The 22,556-nt window shown below is 34.5% G+C and overlaps 1 protein-coding gene, 1 long non-coding RNA gene and 1 pseudogene across 2 annotated transcripts; all 3 read right to left on the reverse strand.

Moving 5' to 3' along the window:
- Positions 1-1,597: 1,597 nt before the first annotated feature.
- On the reverse strand, positions 1,598-4,457 carry LOC120153779 (annotated as a pseudogene).
- A 691-nt stretch (positions 4,458-5,148) lies between these two features.
- Positions 5,149-13,097, reverse strand: LOC120153780. Its single transcript, XM_039165661.1, has 3 exons — positions 12,718-13,097; positions 7,129-7,366; positions 5,149-5,654 (listed from the first exon to the last, which is right to left on the reverse strand). Exons 1-3 carry the CDS (start codon positions 12,970-12,972, stop codon positions 5,500-5,502), a joined length of 648 nt encoding a protein of 215 aa, XP_039021592.1. The 5' UTR covers positions 12,973-13,097; the 3' UTR covers positions 5,149-5,499.
- Positions 7,930-11,544, reverse strand: LOC120153781. Its single transcript, XR_005518819.1, has 4 exons — positions 11,096-11,544; positions 9,546-10,514; positions 8,621-9,432; positions 7,930-8,528 (listed from the first exon to the last, which is right to left on the reverse strand). It is a non-coding gene; the product is annotated as an uncharacterized LOC120153781 (long non-coding RNA).
- Positions 13,098-22,556: the final 9,459 nt, after the last annotated feature.

The following is a 22,556-nucleotide window of genomic DNA, read 5'->3' on the forward strand; positions in this document are numbered from 1 at the left end:
ATTAATTAATATTTTTAAAATATAATATAACACTATTACTTTAATAAATAATTAATATAATTTTTATTATATTTAATATTTGTAATAAATAATTTTTAAAAAACTCTTCAACTACTGGAAAAAATGTTTAAATAACATCTTCCAAACATCATAAAACGTTTTCCAGATGTTTTCCAGAAATGTAATTCATTTACCAGAAATGTAATTCATTTTTCAGAATTCAAATTCCAGTAATTCATTTTCCAGTAATTCAAATTCCAGTAATTCATTTTTCGGAAAACCAATTACAGGCAAACAAACAGACCCTAAATAAAAGCTTCTTTCCTTTTTGTACTCTAAACTTGGGATGGGCATAAGATCCGAATCTGACAGGTTTCGACCTGATCGGGTTGGGTTTTTTTTTAAAAAAATTTTAGGTTTGGCTCGGGTTTTTTTAAAGGTGGTGTTCGGGTCGGATCGGGTTCGGGTTTAGGGTGAAAAATACCCGATCCGACTCGACTCCGGAAAAATATAATTTTACCTTATACATTTAAGAATAATTATAATAATACCTCTCTATATATTATTTTTTCAATTAAATCATTGTTTTTATTGAATAAAAATACTATTTTATTATTTCGGGTCGGGTCAGGTTCAGATTTTATTTCAAAAAGTCGGATTCGGGTCAAGTAGATGGTATATATTATGCGGGTCGGATCGGATTTCAGGTGGAAGAGTTATTGTTCTCGAGTAGGGTTGAGTGGACCAAAAATCCGACCCAACCCTTCCCATTCCCATCCCTACTCCAAACCGATTGGTGAAAAATAATTTCAATTCTCAATTCATTTTTGTATAGTGTTTGAAGTCATTCATAAACACTTCAAGAATTAAGTAAGACGAAAATTATTCAAAATCTCCAAAATTATCTTAAGTGTTTATGATTCCAAACCTAAATTCTTAATCCTTAAGTAGATATCATTTGATACCAATTATCCTTTGCTTGATAAGAAACATTCAAACCCTAAATAAAATATTAGAGTTTATGCATGCATGTTCTGAGCTTTGATTTTGGTTTATTGATTTATATTTTTTTCTTTGGGTAAACAACACCAATTCTCACTGAACTTTACTCTTTCTCCTATTTCACCCACTGTATTTTCAATTTTTTTAATTTACTCACTAAACTTTCAAATTGCTTATGTTTTGGTCACTTTGAATTATTTTATTTTATTTTTTTATGACATAGAATTTTTATTATGATCTAATATAAAAAATAATTTAAAATAACCAAGTAATTTGTTGATTCTAGGAATATCATAAACTCGGATTTGGTTAATGTAATTGAAGTCGAGTACGCATTTATGTTTAAATGAAATTTGCAACATTATGGGGTTCATTCTGAATCAGTTGCCAGCACAATACGCGGACACAGGACTGCAAAATGTAGATATATGTTATTGTTTTTAAAGCTAACATATAGCATGGTAGTAACAAAAGTTCTTCCTGAACTGTGTATCCCAATAACAAAAGGGGAACGAGTGAAGTGAGAAATACAAGTTTTTGTTGGCATCAAGTAAGGTTTAGAATGATTCATACTTCATACAACGTGGCAATAACACCCCGAAGCTCGCATGCATCCGGTCTGCATTTTCGTAGTCATTGTATAATCTTTTGATAAACTAACCATTCAACTTGGTTCCGATCAAGCAATAGAGGAAGACCATCCCATTTCCTACTCACACTTGATAGAACGATAGATGTGTCGAACAAAGAGCAGAGATGCACGGAAGCCAATGGCCCCAAGCATGAGGAAGAAGCCATAGCAAATGCAAGCCATATACCCAAAGAAGAATGAGGTTTGCATGAAGCCTGACATGTCTGACCGAGCTACGTAGTAATACAAACAATATGCGTATATGAACAACCCGGTAGATCCACCACATAGGAAGGACCTGATAGACCAAATAAAATATCAGTTAAGATCAGCTGATTACCCCAACACAAGACGCACTCGAGATGGTATTTGAATGTTGGTTAGTCATAAAATGATTCATATAAACAATTCCACAAATGATCCAATATAGACAGAAAAATGAGTCAGGTTTCTCATATTTTGGCTTGGAATAGTACAATACAAATCGAGATTGTGATTCTGAATTCTAGAGGAGATAAGAACAATTAAAACGTATAATATCGAAAATCCATCTACAAAACAAGAAGTTATGCAAAGTCAGAGATAGCCATGCCACACAATGCAACAACAAACATACATACAGATAGTAAAATACAAGAATAATATGAGAAATCTTAAAATATTCGTCAAGCAGCACTGCATATATGTCAACATATGTTTTTTGTGAGATCTTATGAATGCATGTGCTTATGCATATCAGAAGGCTAAAAACAACATACCTCCACCACCATTCATGGTCTTCAGCAGCAAGTTGAAAGTAAGTCAAAGCCACAGTGACAAATGCAGTGACAACCAAAAGAATGATAAAGACAATAAACAGGATGCTGTATATGGTGTAGATCCTATGTCCCCATACACTGGCAAATATATAATAAAGTTCAATATAGATGGCACTGAATGGCAAGAAACCTGCCATTGCAATCTGTGGAAGAGTTTTTCGGTACCAAGGTAATGGTGGGATCTCTCTAGGATATTTTGTTGTGCGACAAGGGGCTTGAAACTCTTCCTTCCTATTCTTCCCAGCAATACCTCCTATTACTAACAAAGGTGATGTGACCAAAGCCCATATGAGAAGAATCACCACAATGGTTCCAAATGGCAAAGCTGCGGTGGCTTTATAAGCAATTGCAACGGTATTTAGAAAACAAAATGTGACAAAAAGAGGCCCGCAAAACAAGCTTCCGGTCAGTAATAAGTTTCTCACCTGTCATGAAGAAGGGTACGAACAGTCATCAGAAATGACAGAAAAGAAATTCAAATTTTTGCACGACATTTTCAAATAGAGGAAACAGTAAGAGAGACCAATATTACACACCCAATTTGTTCCTTCTAGCTGACCATAGAAAGTCGCTGCAGTATAGCCGGCAATTCCAGATGTAAGGGCATAAATGACCACCAGAGCAGTGAAAAGAGCTCCTCGGTTATATGGATAAAAGACCCCAACTAGAGCAAGGATAAAAATGAAAATTGTACTGGAAAAGGAAGCAAATGAACAACAGTCAACAGATTGTTCGGAAACAAAAAGACAATTAGCTTCGGAGGATGATACTCACAGAGTAAAGAGTTGGGTGCCGCAACCAAGAGCGGCCGCAAAAAAAAAGACTTGTTCTTGGGGAACCTAAACACATCACCATGAATATACTTCCACCCAGACTCCTCCTGGTCATCCGCATATTCGTCATCATGTGCATACCTATAAAGGAATACATGAATTTAAAAACAAAGCCAAGTATACTTAAGAATTAGATATGGATTATCATGCATCAAATACAGATAGAAATGGAACGTACTTGACGAAATCGTTCTTAAGAACTCGCATAAGAATAGTAGCCAGGAAACCAGTCAATAACAAAACGGTGACACATGAATTGATGATGGAGAACCAGTGGATTTCCAGATGGTGAGGCAAGGAAGAAGACAGCGAGTACTTGTCCATTCTCTTCTCGAAAGGAGTGTTGGTTTCCTTCCATTTAACGGTGTACATGAAATCTACATCAATCGGTTCATCTTCCGTTAGGTCCACAAGGGCGTTGGGATCAGATCGAACAGTAACCTCAATGACACGATCCTTGTTGTAATGGATCTCAAAAATGAGATGCTTAAAGAGATGATATTTGTAGTCGGATGGATCGGCCTTGCCTTCCTTATCAACTTTCCCTAAGAAACCCCAAATGGGAAGGTCGTCGTAGTACATTTGGAAGTAATAGTCTTTTGAGACGGCAGCTCGAAACTTGGCGACTTCTTTCTTAGTAAGCTTCCTTTTGCAGGCAATCTCAGCCTCTTTCTCGGTCAAAAACTCGAGTTTGTAAGGGGCACTCACTAGGCGATCGCCATTCAAGACTTCACCCAAAGCTTCCTTCTTCTCCTTCACGGGTGCTGAAAGTGCAGAGCAAACCCTCAAATTACTCAATTTAGAACTCCCAAAAAACTGATTTAAAACTAAAAAATAGAAATAGACACGAAATGAGATCGAACCTGAGGAACAGAATGGGAAATCGAAATAACGGTAGGTCTCACTGTGAATGAAAGCAAAAACAAAGAAAAACTCAGATTGAAAGCTAAAAATTGAGAGTTGAGATGGAAAAGCAAAATGGATGAATACCTGGGATTATGGTAGGGGCCTACTTTATTAGCATAGAGAGGGACATCATCTCCAGCTTTATAACGATGATCGGAAGAAGTGGATCTAACCTGCGGTACGCAGCAAAAGGCGGCGACAGCCATGGCAACCAAACAGGACGTTATTCTCTCCATCTTCCTCAGCAGTGAGAAAGGAGTAAGAGCGAAAAGAAACCCGTTTTAATCTCTTATATATTTAGAGAGAGAGAGAGAGGTTTATTTAGTAGCAGCTAGTATTTGTAGGAAGAGTGAGAAGCACTCCACGGTCGGCACCTTCCGTGGTTAACCGAACCAACGAAATTGACCGCCCAACCGGTAGTAGTTCGGAATTTAGTTTAGACACATTTCTTCTACCTCCCCCTCTTTGATTCCTGGGAATTGATTAATCAATAACCACACCAATTGAATCTCACATTACTTCCGTTCTCTGTTCAAATACTATAATCTAATAAATACGTTTATAATGATTTTTTATATATTTTTAAATGAAATAATTAAAAATGTAGTACTATTTAATCATTGATAAAGAATACTATCTATTTATATATAAAAATTTTATTGTTAAATACTTTTTACAAAAATATTTTTATATAAGTGATAATAATAATTAGAAAAATAAATAAATTATGATTCCAAGGATGTACATCTTAAATTTTGTTTAAGAATCAGAATTTAACTAACGTTGATGTAATCAGATTCGAAGGACATTTTCAATTGTAAGCTTCATAAAGTAATTTATTGACATTTTCAAATTCGAAGAAATTAAAATAAAATCATTAATGGTGATCAATGAAAATCATTAAAAAAATGCTAATGCATCTGTCAAAAACAACTAAGCCAATATTTGAGAACCAGTATCACAATAAGTCGCATAAAAAATTTATTACCACTCCATCAATAATTATTTAACGATTTTATAAATATGTTTTTACATAACATTTTTTTCCATCCTTCATAAAATCTAACAATAATAAAGCACTGATCACTTGGTTCCTGGCTAAAAGCTAATCATCCACCCCTTTAAATTCTAGAGGATGAGAAATACAAGCACCATTCACCTGTAAAATGAATGAACTCCGAACACCGACTATATCGCTGCTAAAACTGCCGAAACTCAAAACACATTCACATGCTTCTAATCTACGATTAATCAACATGTCCATGCTGAATGAGTGTGTGGAGTGGGGTCTTACGTTCACCGAAGCGTTTCAGTCTGAATCTTTGTTCAGCTCCTGGTAGCAATGAACATGCTGAGCAGAAGAATAAGATGAAAGAGCAGAGCCAGTCATGGTGAACGAGTGCTTTGCCAGGTCCATGCTTTTCTTAGTACCCAACCATAGAGCCAAGAAGAATCCAACCCACCCTGATTCATGTGGAAACATCAAATTAAACCTAAGACTCCAGAAAATTAAAGTTGCCTAATAAAATGCCTACCATGATTTTCGCTACGAAGAATTTCAAGCTTCAGGTCCAGACAGTTTGAGATAGCAATTACGAGGACACGAAACACCATAATTACTTATAACTATTGAAGTGGTATAAAATTTGTTAACCATGCCAGAAAAGAAACATCACTTCAAGCAATAGCGGCAGAAAACGTTGTAGATACATTCTATAGCAAAACTACTTTAATATGCACTATGAAGAATATCAACTTTGGCACTGAAACATTTTATCCCATTCATTCCAATTTTGAGGGCACATAACACCAGAATAGCATGAAATCTAAATGCCAAAAGAAGAAAACTACAGCAACAAATGTGTATCAGGGCATCCAAACTAGCACACAAAAGCTCGATCACTCATATTGCTTAGCAAACTTGGCTGGTAAGATGAATATTGGTCACAGTTAGGGCTGTAAATGAGACGAGACAGATCGCGAGCTACTCGAGATCGACTCGATCAAGGCTCGATAAATATTCAGATCGAATGGACTCGACTCGAGTTCTTAACGAGCCGAAACGAACTACTTGATATTCGACTCGAAAAGCTCGTGAGCAGCTCGAAAATATAATATATTAAGATTTTATTTTTTTAAAATAAATTATTAATAATATTAACATTTATGTATTAATTTTTTTTAAATACAGTAAAATTTTTATGTATTTAAGGTTCATGTTCGAGTTTGAGGCTTCAATTGAGTTAAGTTTAAGATTTTTTTTTTCATTTCGAGCCTTTTCAATTGAGTTCAAGATTTCTAGTTTGAGTCGAGTTTGAAAATTTTAAGCTTGCGAGTTTTTGAGTCGAGTCGAGCTCCATTTCAGAGTTTTCAAGTCGAGCTCACAATACTCGAACTCGACTCGGCTCGTTTACACCCCTAGTCACAGCAGAGTAAAAAAAAACCTAATTCAAATCCCCATTTATAGGCTGTGGGTCTGTGGCAAATTTTGTTTTCCAGTCTCGCACATACTAGTTTTCCATCATAATTTTTTCTACTGATTTTTGCGTCTGCGACACTGAAGGACACCCCACGAGTAGAAAATAATCGCAATGATTTACCCAAACATGCCATATGCATACTTGTTGAAACTTCATTTGGGTTATCATCTAAAATAACCCTCAGCAACTCTATAGGACTGAAATTCATTTAGGGACGTAGGTTCCGACAAAACTTATAAGAATGAAACAAAGTAAAAACTGAAAAATAGATTCTGAGAAAGATATACTTGTTGAAACATGCCATATGCATACTTGTTGAAACTTCATTTGGGTTATCATCTAAAATAACCCTCGGCAACTCTATAGGACTGAAATTCATTTAGGGACGTAGGTTCCGACAAAACTTATAAGAATGAAACAAAGTAAAAACTGAAAAATAAATTCTGAGAAAGATATACCTGTAGCTACAAGAGCAGCTATAATTGCTGAAATTGTTGCAGTAGAAATAACAAAAGCAGCAATTGACAAGGCCCCAATGTAAATAACTGTTACACAGGCAAAGAAAATAGCCAAGAAGCCTCCTGCAGCAACCAGAGCAATGAGGAAAGAGATGATGATAGCATTGACAGTTGCAGCTAGAAAGAAAAGCATAAAAACAAGCAATCCTGTCAAGGTAAGAAATGTAATGGTCCCAACCTGCAGAAATATTGTTAAAAGAACAGTTAGAGGATTACAAAGAATGTAAATTAAGGGCGCTCTCAGCCAAGAGGTAAGAGAAGCAATCCAGGATATTCAATTAAAGTAAATGTCACTTATTTATCATAACTAGCTATCAATTTAAGCTGCAAGAAAGAAGAGCACCTTCGTGTAGAAGAGGCGCATAAAGAAGTTAGAAGGGCACTTGGTTTTAAAATGCGAGATGCGCTCTGATGCGTTTAGTGTCCCGAGAGACGATGCGTGATGCGTGATGCGCTCGCATCACGAACCCGATGCGCTAATTTTCACAAAAAAAAATACTTTTGAACTAATTTTATACCCTGTAAATACTTATATATAAAAATACATCAATTAATACCAAAAGTAGTTTAATAGTACTTCATAAATGTTAAATAACATAATAGACAAGTATGCGTAGGAAAATCAAAACAACCAAAAGACAAATCAACAATAGCTCCCACTTCCCTTCCCCCCACAGAGTTCGCCAAACTTTCTCTAGTCACAAACTAAATGTCTCCAAGATCCCCATCATCAAACCGAGCACGTCTCCATCTCCCTCATCATCATCAGTCACTCCAATGTCTTCCTCCATCTCATCTTCATCAACAAGAGCAGGTATTTTTCCTTTATCATTTCTTGATGGGCCGACTCCATCATCACCTCCTCTTCTTGATCCTCTAGTGAAATGACTTGGCTCATTAGCCCCAGAAGCTCTACCCACCGCATCCCATGTAAGATCATCATCAAGAAACACCAAATCTTCTTCATCTTCATCATTTTCCATTCTACCCATCAACCATTCATTACTTTCATCAATATCATCCAAAGCAATAGGATCAGAGGTTCCCTTTCGGCGTTGCAATGAATGATTGAATTTAACATAAACCATATCATTCAATCTTTCTTGTGTCAACCTATTGCGCTTCTTGGTGTGAAGCTATCAAAAATTAAATTGTATGTTAATTGATAATATATTTTAATTAAAGTACGAAATTGAGATATATATACACTATTACACTTATGTGTTGAAAAACGCCCCAATTTCTTTCACAACTTGTGGCACTACAAGTAAGACTAAGAACTCGTATGGCAAACTTTTGCAAGTTAGGAGCCGAAGCTCCATATGTTTCCCACCATTCTGCTACAAGGAGCAAAACATTAGAAGAGTAAAATCAGTATGCATAAGAGTAATAACATATTTTTAATTTACTACATTTATAGAATTATTCTTACCCGGTGCCATTTGCTTCCTTTGCCTAATAGCCGAACTTTTACCAAACATCCCTTCGGCTTTCTTATACTTGTTTAATTCTCTTATGGTTTGGTCTTCCACTTGAGCATTCAGGGACAACCTTTCAATGCAAGATTGTAAACCATCCATTATTTCTTCACAACTTTCAATCCGCTTCACATCATCATAGAAAATGGATGGGTTTAAGTAATGGCCCGCGGCATGCAAAGGTCGGTGGAGTTGATGTTCCCACCTATGGTCAATGATCTCAAATGTTTTTTTGTAACGATCTTCTTGATTTGGGAAGCTTCTAGCAATACTCCTTGGCCCTATCCATGGCTTCATAAATATAACCCATGGCCGGCCTTTTTTCCCCATCAACCAATCTAAGGATACTAACAAGAGGACACGTCAACTTGAGTGTATATGCAATGTTCCTCCAAAAGGTCTTTTGTAAAAAGTAAGAATGCACCAATTTGCCCTTATGTTCCTTAGACCACTTGCTCTCCATCCATTCTTGAGAAGCAACCATGTTCCTCAAGTTATTTTTTTGCTTGTGAAATTGAAGGAGAGTGATAAAGGATGTTGCAAATCGAGTAATCGCGGGCCTATGCAAGTTCCTTTGATTTGTGAACTTCCTCATCAAGTTTACTAGACCAACATAACTGTATATATACCCGTTTGCCGACATTGCTTTTTTCAAACAATTTTTCACCTGCGGAATTTGCTTCCAATATCTTCTAACATGAGATCTATGCAATGTGCCCACATGGAGTCCAATAAAGATGTTTTCTAGTAGCTTCTAACATCTTTCCTACAAAGTTTAAAATAAACAATTAGGTGGCATTATATATATATATATATATATATGAAAGAGAAATACTAAATTAGTAAATGTTAGTAAGTAGTAATTTAATAGTATGTTACCTGCTTTGACATAGGCGGATGCATTATCGGTGATCACTTGCACCACATTCTCTTCGCCAACTTCATCTACCATTTTGTCAAGAATCCCAAACAACAAGTTGGCATCCTTGGAGACATCCGAAACATCCATCGATTTAACAAATATGGAACCCTTTGGAGAGTTCACCATGAAGTTAACGATGTCTTTTTGGACAACCGAATCACTCCATCCATCCGATAGAATTGAGCAACCTTTATCGGCCCATTCTTTCTTGTGTTCGTTGACTTGCTCTTCCACCTCTTTTACTTCTTGCTTGAGTAATGGAACTCTAAGCTCATACATACTTGGTGGTTTCATTCCCGGACCAAATTGTCCTATAGCTTCAATCATAACCTTAAAGCTATCATAATTTGCGGCATGAAAAGGAATGCCCACATCATAGAACCACCGTGCTATATATTTACAAACTTTTTCCCTCAACTCTTTTTGAACCGTGACATTGATAGTTTGTTGCTTCCCTCATTTTTCAACTTTTCTTCCTTTGACAACATCTTCGGGATTAGGAGCGAAGAACTTATCTATAGGACCTTTTTGTCTTGGCTTTTTTCTTTGAGACATTTTGCTACTACCCCTTGCACTTCAACATAATCATCTTCATCAAGATCATAGTCACTATAGTCGAATCTTCTTGAGTAAGTTGAGTTCATCTTTTTTTCTATGGTTTCCATTTCTTTTTTTTGCATGAAAGACCTCACCTCTTCCTTTACATGCTCTGGACAGTTTGGGCAACTAGTAACATCCGGCAAACCACCAATGAAATGCCATTTCATTCGATACACACCACCCTTCACTACTTTAGGACAAAAATGGCAACGAAAATTGTTTCTGTTGGTAGGCTCTTGCGTAGAATATTTCCTAGCTGGATCAGTTGATTTGTTGGTTGTGTTGTATTTGAAACCGTTGAGGTAGCACTAGGAGTTGGTTCCATACTAAAAATCACAAAAAACAACTTGTTTTAGTACATATAAAAGCTTAAACAAGTAGCAAGTAGCAAAACAATCACACACCCCAACAACAAAAAGAAACAGTTCTTCGCTAAACCTTCAGTAAAATCAATTTAAAGCTATTTCGGCATTAAAGCTTCTTGATTTAGTTTTTTCAGTAAAATCATAGGACGTAAAAACAGTTGATTCATTTAAGCAACAAAAAAACAACTTGTTTATGTTTCTAAAAGCTAAAAGCTTTTGCAACTAAAAGCTATTGCAACAAAAAGAACTTATCTATAGGACGTAAAAACAGTTCATTCATTTAAGCAACAAAAAACAACTTGTTTATGTTTCTAAAAGCTAAAAGCTTTTGCAACTAAAAGCTATTGCAACAAAAAGAATTTATCTATAGGACGTAAAAACAATTCATTCATTTAAGCAACAAAAAACAACTTGTTTTAGTACACATAAGAACTTAGGGATGAAAAAAATAGCAGCAGCCTCTTGTCAAGTCTATTGCGAGTGGCAGGGATGAAAAGAAACAGTAAAATCGAAGATAAATGTAAAAAAAAATTGACACTTACCTTCAAGTTTCTTCAATGGCAGCACTCAACAGACATATCTTCAATAGCAGGGGGAAAGCTCGATGGAGGAAAGCAGCAACCAGGTGACATTTTATTAGAGATTTAGGTCAATTGAATATGGGCTTTTTAAGCCCATTCCAGCAATTAAGTTAGAAACATAAACTAGTCCAACTAAAAGCCTAAAAAAATCTTATTAAACGCATCGGCCCGCATCAGACCGCATCAGCCGCATCGGATCGCATCAGACCGCATTATGTACCCCCTACCGCATCAGGCTGCCCGATGCGCTTTGACCATCGCAACGGTCGCATCACGCATCAGGCACGCCTGATGCGCGCTTTTTTAAACCAAGGAAGGGCATACATAGAAAAATTATAAAGACCAGAAGGAACAAAAGCAATTTGAAACTCATGTCACAATATGTAACTCAACTATAAAAAATTATGCAAAAAAATTATGATTTAAGTTTTCCAAGTCAATTAGTAAAATCTTACCAAAGGAAAGGCTTATTAGGCTAAGATACTTGGCAGGGAAGTATGTGTTACTTTATCCAATTTATAAAAAAAAATGCATGTAAGGAGCATTAAGTTTTAGGGTAAGCATCCAAAAGTTTGATGTAAAAAGGAAGAAACCAGTAGCAAAATTTCATCTCATTGAATTTTCAAGCACTAACAGAGATTCAATGTACCAATGCTTTATACATCATCGATTTTAAGTGCCAAGGTCCATTTTGGCCATTCTGTTTTAATCATTATCCCACAATAAATTATGGGACTTTTGCATCCGTTCAACTCACAAGTCAAAAGCAATGACAAAAGTATAAGAAAGACAGACTCATTTAAAGTGAGTGTTCCCTTACACATTGTAGAGCATTCTTAAACGAACTCAGGAAGAAATAGTTCATTCGACTGTCCTTTGCAACTGTAACCCTTAGAGGATAACATCTCCGGAATATGTTTACTCAAAAGCAATGACGAAACATATAAACACTGATTTATAGGATCTAATATTTTAATTACGAGATTCCAGAACTACTCTGACACTTGTGCTACTCATTTTAGATTTTATTTTTATCATATAACTTGACTTTTGCTTATTGAAGAGAAATATAAATATATCTTTAGCTCTTCAAGTCTAACGCGTAAGAACTGATGATGCACACAAAGATATCAGTGCCTAGCATTGAAAAATGTTTTCCCAAAAATCCAAAGTGGTCACTTGTGTTACATATCTGTCAATCTAACTATAATCTATTTCTCACCCCAAATATTAAAATCACCAGAACCCTGAAAAATCGTAATCATTAAAGCTTAATTGGGTTGTTCTTGCTTCGTTAAAATTGCTCTGAAACAAAATCACACTTAATAAAAACGAACAAAAAAGTTAAAAATCTAACGCCATCAAAATGTTAAAAGCTGCTTAGATGGGTTTCATCAATATTTGTTCTCCCTTTACTTTTGTTATAGCATCAAATCAAACAGATAGGAATAATAAAATGAGAAATGAAAGAGTGATGATCAAGAATGCATTACTTTTAAATAAAAATAGAAATTCTAAAGCAGAAGAGCATCAAGAAATTGTTTAACAAAGTAATTTGAAAATAGAAAAGGAAAACCCCTCACAGAAATGACGATAAGAGCACGAAGGGGGCTGCCACGACGGGTCCACTGCAGAACAGAACGGCTAGTGTTTCTGGAGGCTTCGCCAAGGCGAGGCACATTCTCCGAAACAGAGATCTTGATCCGCTGCAGTAGGGGTGCCGATGCTTCGGGGTAGATGATCGACGAAATCAAACGGTGGAGGGCATCCTGGAGCGTTTCCTCACTGCGGGTGCAGTTATTTTCGCCTACGGCCGCGCCTTTCATTTGCTCCGCCATAGCAGATGTGCAATTTCTGGCTGTAAGTTGAAGAATGAAGAAGATCAAAGAAATGGGAGATTGAAGTTGAGCACATCAACGACACGTGGAATAATATAAATATTTTCTTGTTTGTTTGTTGGGATTTTCTTCTTTTATAATTTAATGGGTAAATTTCACATTTAGTAACTAAACTTTATACATTAGATTTTTTTGAGTCGACGGTTAATTATTTAGCGAAATTATGACATGATAACTTATACTAAAACGATTTAATTTTGGATCTTTAAATTTAATCTTTGTCTTTTGGTAGTTTTCGGTTGTTGCTTTCATTTATCTTTTTTCTCAGGGTTAGATTTGACATCGTCACAACTGATTAATATAACACTTATTTATTATTATACGAATCTTTCATGCTTTAGACCCTCGGATTGATTTGGATAATCGTTTTGCGCTCAATGATAGGTTTTTCACGTCGCTTGACTCTGATTTGCGATTTGTCGTGGTCTTTTAGTAGTTTCATCCCCTTTTGTAGTTCGTTTGCTGATGCAGTCAGATTTGTTCGTATCTTTATTTTGTTCGAGCATTGGTTAGGTTTTTAAAATTTTTCCTTTTGTGGTCATTGTGTGATCTAGGTGGCTAGTTTTTGTTTCGATGGCTATAAGAAAAATGTCATAATTATAATTTAGTTGACGTTTACGATTATGCTCGTAAATCTTTATTATAATTCTGGATATTTCTTAATTTTAATAAAATTAGCGTCTTTCTAAAAAAACATGTTTAATAGTAAAAAAAAAGAGTAAACTATGTATATAGTCACTCAACTTTTATTGTATCTCTATGTTGGTAATTGAACTTTAAAAATTTTAATTTGATTTAAATTATTCTTATTTTAGTTACTCGGACATTAGATCGGATGCAACAAGATGATCTGGCATATTATTTTGACGTGGACTGCTTTTTTGCTTACATGGATGTTGTGTGTTAGCTATTTAATTCTTTTCTTTTCTTTTTTAATATTGTCTTCTTCCGTAAAGATGAAACTTTTATAATTTCATATCTGCTTCACGTAAGCGTTGGAAATACTGTTTCTATATATCTTTTTCAATCATTCAAGAAAATGAAGAATTCGTCTCGTCGTCCCATAATACTCTTATCAATTTATATTTTCCAAAAATCTCTTCAAAACTCAATCTCAAAATCAAAACTCGTGAATTCCCAAATCACTCAAATCTACAATCTCCATCACAACACCATGTTGAAATTTGGAATAAGTTGCTCCATCGTTGAAAAATTAAAGGGAATATGAAACAAGGGTTTTTAACTTAGAATGAAGAGAGTTTTATGACCATTTAATAACTTTTAAAGGATAAATGTCCAATATAACACCAAACAAGTATTACAAGTATTAGTGGTCGAGTGACAAGAAATGGAGCAATTTAAAAAAATCAATGATCAAATTGAAAAGTTTGAAAGTTTAGTGATCAAAACAAGAAAAAAGTTAAAATTAAGTGATAACTTAATACTTGACCCTAAAAAATTCATTACATAAGAAGCAATGAGTAAAACAAAAAGCTTCCCGAAAGCTATTCTTTTAATATATGTAGCTGCAGAGATATGCTTTTATGATATACATCTCAACTGCTACTCACGGCTTTAAATAGACAATACAGTCGAACAAATCTCAATTCACAGGGACGCTGAATTTCCTGTGAGATTTACACGGACAGAGACTGAGTTCCGTTAGCGGCAAAAATAAAATAAGAAATTATATTTTTAATAATGCAAGCGATAACTTAGGGGAATGTCTCAGGAAAGGCGGGTTAATATACGGCTAATATACAGCATTACCGGATACATTAAAATGTATTTAATAAATTCGGTTTAGCGGTACCTATTATGTTGACAACTAATAATGTTTTAGGTAGAAAATATGAAAAACTATTAAAAAATTTGGTAACCGGTAAACTTTGGTTATCGGTAAGTATCTATCCTTTTTATAAAAGTGTCCATACTTTTAACATATCAAGTAAATTTTACCGGTTTTGTCATAATGAATCTGGGTTTTGTCATATTTTTACCTGTTATATTGTAAATTATCTATCCTTTTTATAAAAGTGTCCATACTTATTTCACTGTGAAAATATATTTATTATTATCTTTAGTTAATATTGTTAAATTTAAAATCTAAATAATATTTTATAAAATATCAAAACAATCAAATAATTTTTTGTGTAAATGAAATTATTAAATTAATATTGTAGGTGGAAAACATGAAACACTATTAAAAAAATTGAAACATAAATTACATAACTTTCAAAAAAGTATATATCATTTTTATAAAAGTGTCCATACTTATTTCACTGTTGAAAACATATTTATTATTATATTTGGTTAATATTGTTAAATTTAAATTCTAAATAATATTTTATAAAATATCAAAACAATCAAATAAAATTTTGTGTAAATTAAATTATTAAATTAATATTGTAGGTGGAAAACATAAAACACTATTAAATAATTGAAACATAAATTACATAACTTTAAAGCAGTTTTAAATCCTAAAAAGTGTCGATACTTTTAAGAAATATATCGATCCAAAACGATATACCAGGTAAAATTATGATCAAACCGGTAACAAAATGATAAAACCGGTAAAATTAAAAGTGTCGATACGTTATATAAGGATCGACACTTTGTGAATTTAAAAGAGAAGCAGTTATAGCGCCTATAATGTGTCGATACTTTAAAAACAAATATCGATCCACAACGATATAACAGGTAAAATATGATAAAACCGGTATCAAAATGATAAAAACGGTAAAATGATACCGGATATATTGAAAGTGTCGATACTTTCGTAAGTACGTGTAATAAATTATCGACACTTTCAAAGAAATAGGTAATTATCCTTTCGAAAGTATCGACACCTGACATAAAAGTATCGACACTTTTGTATTTGTATCGATTAAATATAAATAACATATCCGATGAAAATATAAGCTAAATATCCTCTGAAAATAGATAGAACGGACGAGTTTTTGAAATCGAAGAGTAATTGTTGCTGCATTTCAGAAGGCGTTTCTAAAGCGAAGTTTGTTTGTTTGTTGCTGCAGTCGAATCGAAAAGTATGTTGTCGAAACCCTAATTTTTTATTATTACAGTAATCGCGATAGGGTTTTTTATGTGTTGTTTGGGGTTTTGGAGTAAGGAAGCATTTGGGACCGATTGCAGGTAGAAATAGATATTCAAGGAAAACGATAAATGTCGATACTTTTATTAAATATTATAGGTAGAAAATGATATTATAGGTTGTATAAATGTGCCGACACATTTTGGTGTGGCCATTCAAATTCTTTTGAAGAAAACCGTTTTACCACAAGAGTAGTTATCTATATTTGTATATTGAAAAGTGTATGTAACAAAATAATTTGATTTGCGTAAACTGATATATGAAGGAAAAATGGAGTCAATGGGTTGGAAAATTGTTGGTGGAGCAGATGACTTTGAAATTGAGGCCGAGACTCGAAAGCAACCAAAGGGTGGATATATGTACTTCTAGTAAGTATCAATGTCTTTTTGTTATTATTGTTGAAATGGTAATTGGATTAAAGTATCGATAAACTTTAAATTGATTACAAATTTTAAATGTTAACAGTATGGCCGAATGCAAAAGGATGAAGGGAGATGGCACACAGAGCGGTTCGGTATGTAAAATGAAATTGACATTGAGTAGTATTAGTTTTAGTGTTAATGTATTGATTAAGAAACGTTTATGTTTAATATTAGGTGAAAAAAGATGTGAGGTCCAAATGGAATTCAATGAGTGATGCTGAAAAGGAACCTTACATCACACAGTCAAGGAATGATAGTAAAGAATACAAAGAACGGAGGAAAGCACATGAAAATAAGGTATTCATTAAACTTGTAAATACGTTGATACAAAATATATAGAACTATAACATTATATTGTTAAAAATGTAGGAAGTGTCGACAAGGTGCAGCATTAAAAGGGTGAATTTATTAATTAAACACCTTAAGGAGAAGGGTCAGTTGAATGTGCTGGGAGAAATAGGTTTTGGATCGTTGATCGGAGTAAGGGATCGACCTATTCGGAGGGAATTGTGTCGATCCTTGATGGCACAATTTGACGTCAGTCAATGTATGGCTAAGTATGGTGATTATTCATTCCCTCTGGGGGTATCGACTGCTGCAGCCGTATTGGGGGTACAAAACAAAGGCAAAAGTGTTATAGAAGTCTGTAGGAGTAAGAACTGGAAAGCACTTGCCTCCAAATATGGTTTGAATCATAAGGTGACATATACTGAAGTTGAAGAGGATATCAAAAGTGGATCTTACTTGGGGGATGAGCTGAAGGCCCGAGTTCTATTGTACCTTGTCGGTATATTTCTTTGTCCAACGGGTGATACGTCAACGAACAAGGAATATATGAAGCTCATTTGCGATGAAGGCTTGAAGGGTGAATTCAATTGGGCTGAATATATCCATTCGAGATTGATTGAATCAATTATCACCTTTAAAAAGGGCAGCCAGAGATACCTCAAAGGGTGCATAGCAATATTAGAGGTAAATGAGTTGAATCACTTTTTTGTGTTTTATATAAAAATTCTAATTTTATTATAAATGCAGGTTGCACTGTTCGATTTTTGGTCGGGCTGTGAGGCAGTGCCGGCTTATGAAAGAACCGGAGTGGCACGCATCCGTGCATGGGGGAAGGAAGAGGTGGTTAGAGTGATGGTGAAGTTGAAGTTGGATAGAGGGAAGAAGCAAGAAATGGTAATAAATGTAATTAAATAATATTAAGAATATAATCAATGTCTTAATATTGTAATTTAATTTTTTGAAGGTTATTGGCAAGGATGTAGAGGAGGCAGTGGAGGCAGAGGAGAAGAAAGGAGGGATGGTTGTATTGAGGGAAGAAGTATTGGGGGATGAAGGTGAGTGGGACGACGGTGAAGCAAAACAGAGTAACTTCGACATTTGATGTCTGAATTGGCTGATATCAAAAAATCCAATTTGAAATCATGCAAAGACAATCAAGAGTCGAAGAGAAACTTGATCAAGTCGTAGAGAAACTCGAGAGGCATAAGGGGGTAGTGGAAGGGAAAATAGATGGAGTGGTGAAAGAAGTAGAGGTGTTGAGGGGTGAAGTGGTGAAAGAAGTTTCGGTGTTAAGGGGTGATATTAAGATGGTGACGGGAGAGAAATTTGAGGGAGTGGTGAAGGAGGTTGTTGATTTGAGGAGTGAACTTACGGGGTGAAGGGGGTGGTTGATAAATACTCGGATGAAGGAGCTCAATTGAAGGGTGAAATAAAAGATATGAAGAGCTATGTAGAAAAAAAGTACGATGAACTGAAAAATATGAAGAAGAAAAGAGGGAGGAGGAAGAAGAAGAGATGGAAGAAATGAGGAGGAAGGAGGCCCAATGTGCTTTATACACCGGAGAGTGTCATAGCAGCAGTTTTGGATTCGGAATGTCCTGCACCCCAGAAGAAGAAGCAGAAGGTAAGTTTAATAAAAGAATACTTAATTTGATTTTTATTATGTTGTTGTGACAAAATTTGTATGCAAAATTGTAGGTTGAAAAAGCGGACATTCCAACTGGAATTGATGACATCGAAGCTGCAATTTGTGATTATTTATGGAATAGCGAGTTAGAATCGGGGTAAGTGAAATATATTGTTTTGTGAGTGATATTTAAATATTTCATGACAAGATATTAATCCTAATGATTCATACAGATATTCTGTAATATCAATGGGAAATCAATTCGCTACTGTATACGACGTTGCAACGTTGAAGCCTACAGAATGGGTTGGCGGTGTGGTAAGTAGAAAGTAGAAAATAAATAAAACTTATTGAATATGTTCTGATTGTGTAATTAATTTTGTTAGGTTATCGATTTGCTCGCCTGGACCATATGCTACGATTCTCAAAAGTCACACCGGAGGATTGGCTACCTTCCATACCTCTTAGTGGTGAGTTAAATTAATAAATATTGAAAAGTAGTGTTATAGACGGTAAATTAATAATGTTTGTTGCGTAATTACAGCAACAGGCGTTGGAAGCCAACAATAAAGAAAGTGTTGAGAATATTTCTACCTTCTGGGGTGTCATATTGGATAACTATGAAATTCACGGACTGTGAGAAGGTAAGACACCATACCAATTGCAAATGATGTTTTCGGATATAGAATGTTGAATTTTGTCAAATTGGGTGTGAAATTTGTTGCAGATAATGATCACAATAAACTACCATAATTCACACTGGTATCTGTTGGTGTTGGATATGGTAGATCATGTTGTACAATATATGATAGTATGTTTACAACTGAAGCAGCTAAACAGAGAGTGAAGGATGCTAAGAGATTGGTATGTATGTATGTATGAAAGGACATTATGTAAATTATAATGCATAATTTTTTTGGTGCATAACTTCTTCTATTTTAATGCAGATTAAATATTAGATTCTTATAATAAGAAACGCATTTGGGTTGAGTCATGTGGATCTCTAGGAAAGTATCCCTTGAAAAACTTCAAATTTGTGGAGCATAAGAAGAATAAGCAATTGAATGGGTATGAGATGTTATCACAAATAGAAAGCTTAATTTATGCAGTATTCATCATAATTGACATGTGTGGTTTTCAAATTTTGTAACAGATATGATTGCGGCATGTATGTGATGATGTGGATGGAATCGATCGGTTCTACAGGGGCAACTGGTGATTTTGTAAGTGGATAGAAAAATTGTTTGTGGTAAAATTGTTAAAAGTCGTAGATTGAATGCTGTAGTTGACAATACTTAACGTTCTGACAATTTGAATATAGGTTGTTGGAGACTGAGATCGATCGCGAGTATTAAATGATCTCGTAAGCCACAATCAAAATGAACGAAGACAGGAGATAACAAAAGCCGCAATATTACATAAGAATAACAAAAGGATGCAATGATGTAAATGTCGAGTTAATTTTGTATAAGATTTATAATTTGTATACGATTTATAATTTGTATACGATTTATATTTTTTTATGTGAATATAATTATGAATGAGATGAGAAAAGTTAGCAGTATGTTGTTGTACATGTTTCTTATACACATTAAGGGTCATGTCGACACTAATATAGTTTGTGTCGATATTTTTTTTCCAGAATGAATTTTTACAAGGTGCATCAATAAAGTGTCGATCCATATATAAAAAAGTGTCGATCCCAAAATCATCGAACCCAAAATTATAATGTAATATGTAATTTTTTAATCTAACCGGTACAATTATACCGGTTTTATGAGAGAATAAGTCTAAATAATGTGTCGACACTAATATAGTTTGTGTCGATATTTTTTCCCAGAATGAATTAAAAACAAGGTGCACCCATAAAGTGTCGATCCATATATAAAAAAGTGTCGATCCCAAAATCATCGAACCCAAAAGTATAATGTAATATGTAATTTTTTAATCTAACCGGTACAATTATACCGGTTTTATGAGAGAATAAGTCTAATAATGTGTCGACACTAATATAGTTTGTGTCGATATTTTTTTCCCAGAATGAATTAAAAACAAGGTGCACCCATAAAGTGTCGATCCATATATAAAAAAGTGTCGATCCCAAAATCATCGAACCCAAAAGTATAATGTAATATGTAATTTTTAATCTAACCGGTACAATTATACCGGTTTTATGAGAGAATAAGTCTAAATAATGTGTCGACACTAATATAGTTTGTGTCGATATTTTTTTTCCAGAATGAATTTTTACAAGGTGCATCAATAAAGTGTCGATCCATATATAAAAAGTGTCGATCCCAAAATCATCGAACCCAAAAGTATAATGTAATATGTAATTTTCAATCTAACCGGTACAATTATACCGGTTTTATGAGAGAATAAGTCTAAATAATATGTCGACACTAATATAGTTTGTGTCGATATTTTTTTCCCAGAATGAATTAAAAACAAGGTGCACCCATAAAGTGTCGATCCATATATAAAAAAGTGTCGATCCCAAAATCATCGAACCCAAAAGTATAATGTAATATGTAATTTTTTAATCTAACCGGTACAATTATACCGGTTTTATGAGAGAAAAAGTCTAAATAATGTGTCGACACTAATATAGTTTGTGTCGATATTTTTTTTCCAGAATGAATTTTACAAGGTGCATCAATAAAGTGTCGATCCATATATAAAAGTGTCGATCCCAAAATCATCGAACCCAAAAGTATAATGTAATATGTAATTTTTTAATCTAACCAGTACAATTATACCGGTTTTATGAGAGAATAAGTCTAAATAATGTGTCGACACTAATATTGTTTGTGTCGATATTTTTTTTCAGAATGAATTTTTACAAGGTGCATCAATAAAGTGTCGATCCATATATAAAAAGTGTCGATCCCAAAATCATCGAACCCAAAAGTATAATGTAATATGTAATTTTTCAATCTAACCGGTACAATTATACCGGTTTTATGAGAGAATATGTCTAAATAATGTGTCGACACTAATATAGTTTGTGTCGATATTTTTTTCCCAGAATGAATTAAAAACAAGGTGCACCCATAAAGTGTCGATCCATATATAAAAAAGTGTCGATCCCAAAATCATCGAACCCAAAAGTATAATGTAATATGTAATTTTTCAATCTAACCGGTACAATAATACCGGTTTTATGAGAGAATATGTCTAAATAATGTGTCGACACTAATATATTTTGTGTCGATACTAATTTAAATATCAAGTGTTTTCCACCGTTTATATAGTACTCTTAATCGAGAAACCCTAAACATAAATGCAAGCAGGCAGATCTTCCTCTCCTCTTTCTTCCTTCTACCGTTATCATAAGTGACGATCAGATATTCAGGTAAATTTATCGATATTTTATGGGTTTGATTGATTTCTATATTGGAGTTTTTATCCTGAATGTGTTTGTGTTCCATTGTAATAGGGGTAGCATCCAACCAAAATGGCTCCAAAACGTCAGCGTCAGAAGCGAGGTCTTTCTCAAAGCTCTTCTCAACCCAGTTCTTCTCAACCACCTCCTTCTGTAACAAACGATTCTTCTGAGGAAATCAGGTCCTTCGAAACTCTGAACTTTAGATCCGACATGGAGAAACAAAGATGGCAGACGAGTTTTTAAAGTAAGGAAGATTCGTCCCGAACGTGTCATTGACCTGGGTTTCTTGTTTGATGATAAATATGCATTTAGTTTTAAATCCACATTACATCTTGGGGTTGGCTGAATTCCTTGGTGTAGAACCAAGATATTATCCCAACCTAGTTAGAGTCTTCTACAACATGCTTCCTTACAGCACGAGCCTAATAAGACTAATATATAGGAATTAATACACATGTCATGGGGAAGGATATATATATCTCCAGAAACTATTGCGGAGGGTTTAGGTGTAGCGAATACAGGGGATTCAGATGAAAATGGTGTAGATTGGTCTACAATTAAACGGGTTACTAGAAATAGCCCAATTCACCTCGATGTAGAGTCGAGAGTGTTTCACAAAATGCTCACATGGTATATCGGCCTAGTGGGGGAAAACATTCAACGCTTCGAGACAGCGATTATTGGTGG

The sequence above is a fragment of the Hibiscus syriacus genome, unplaced genomic scaffold (assembly GCF_006381635.1).
Source record: "Hibiscus syriacus cultivar Baekdansim isolate YM2019G1 unplaced genomic scaffold, ASM638163v2 tig00111105_pilon, whole genome shotgun sequence".
In the NCBI taxonomy this organism is placed as follows: Eukaryota; Viridiplantae; Streptophyta; class Magnoliopsida; order Malvales; family Malvaceae; genus Hibiscus; species Hibiscus syriacus.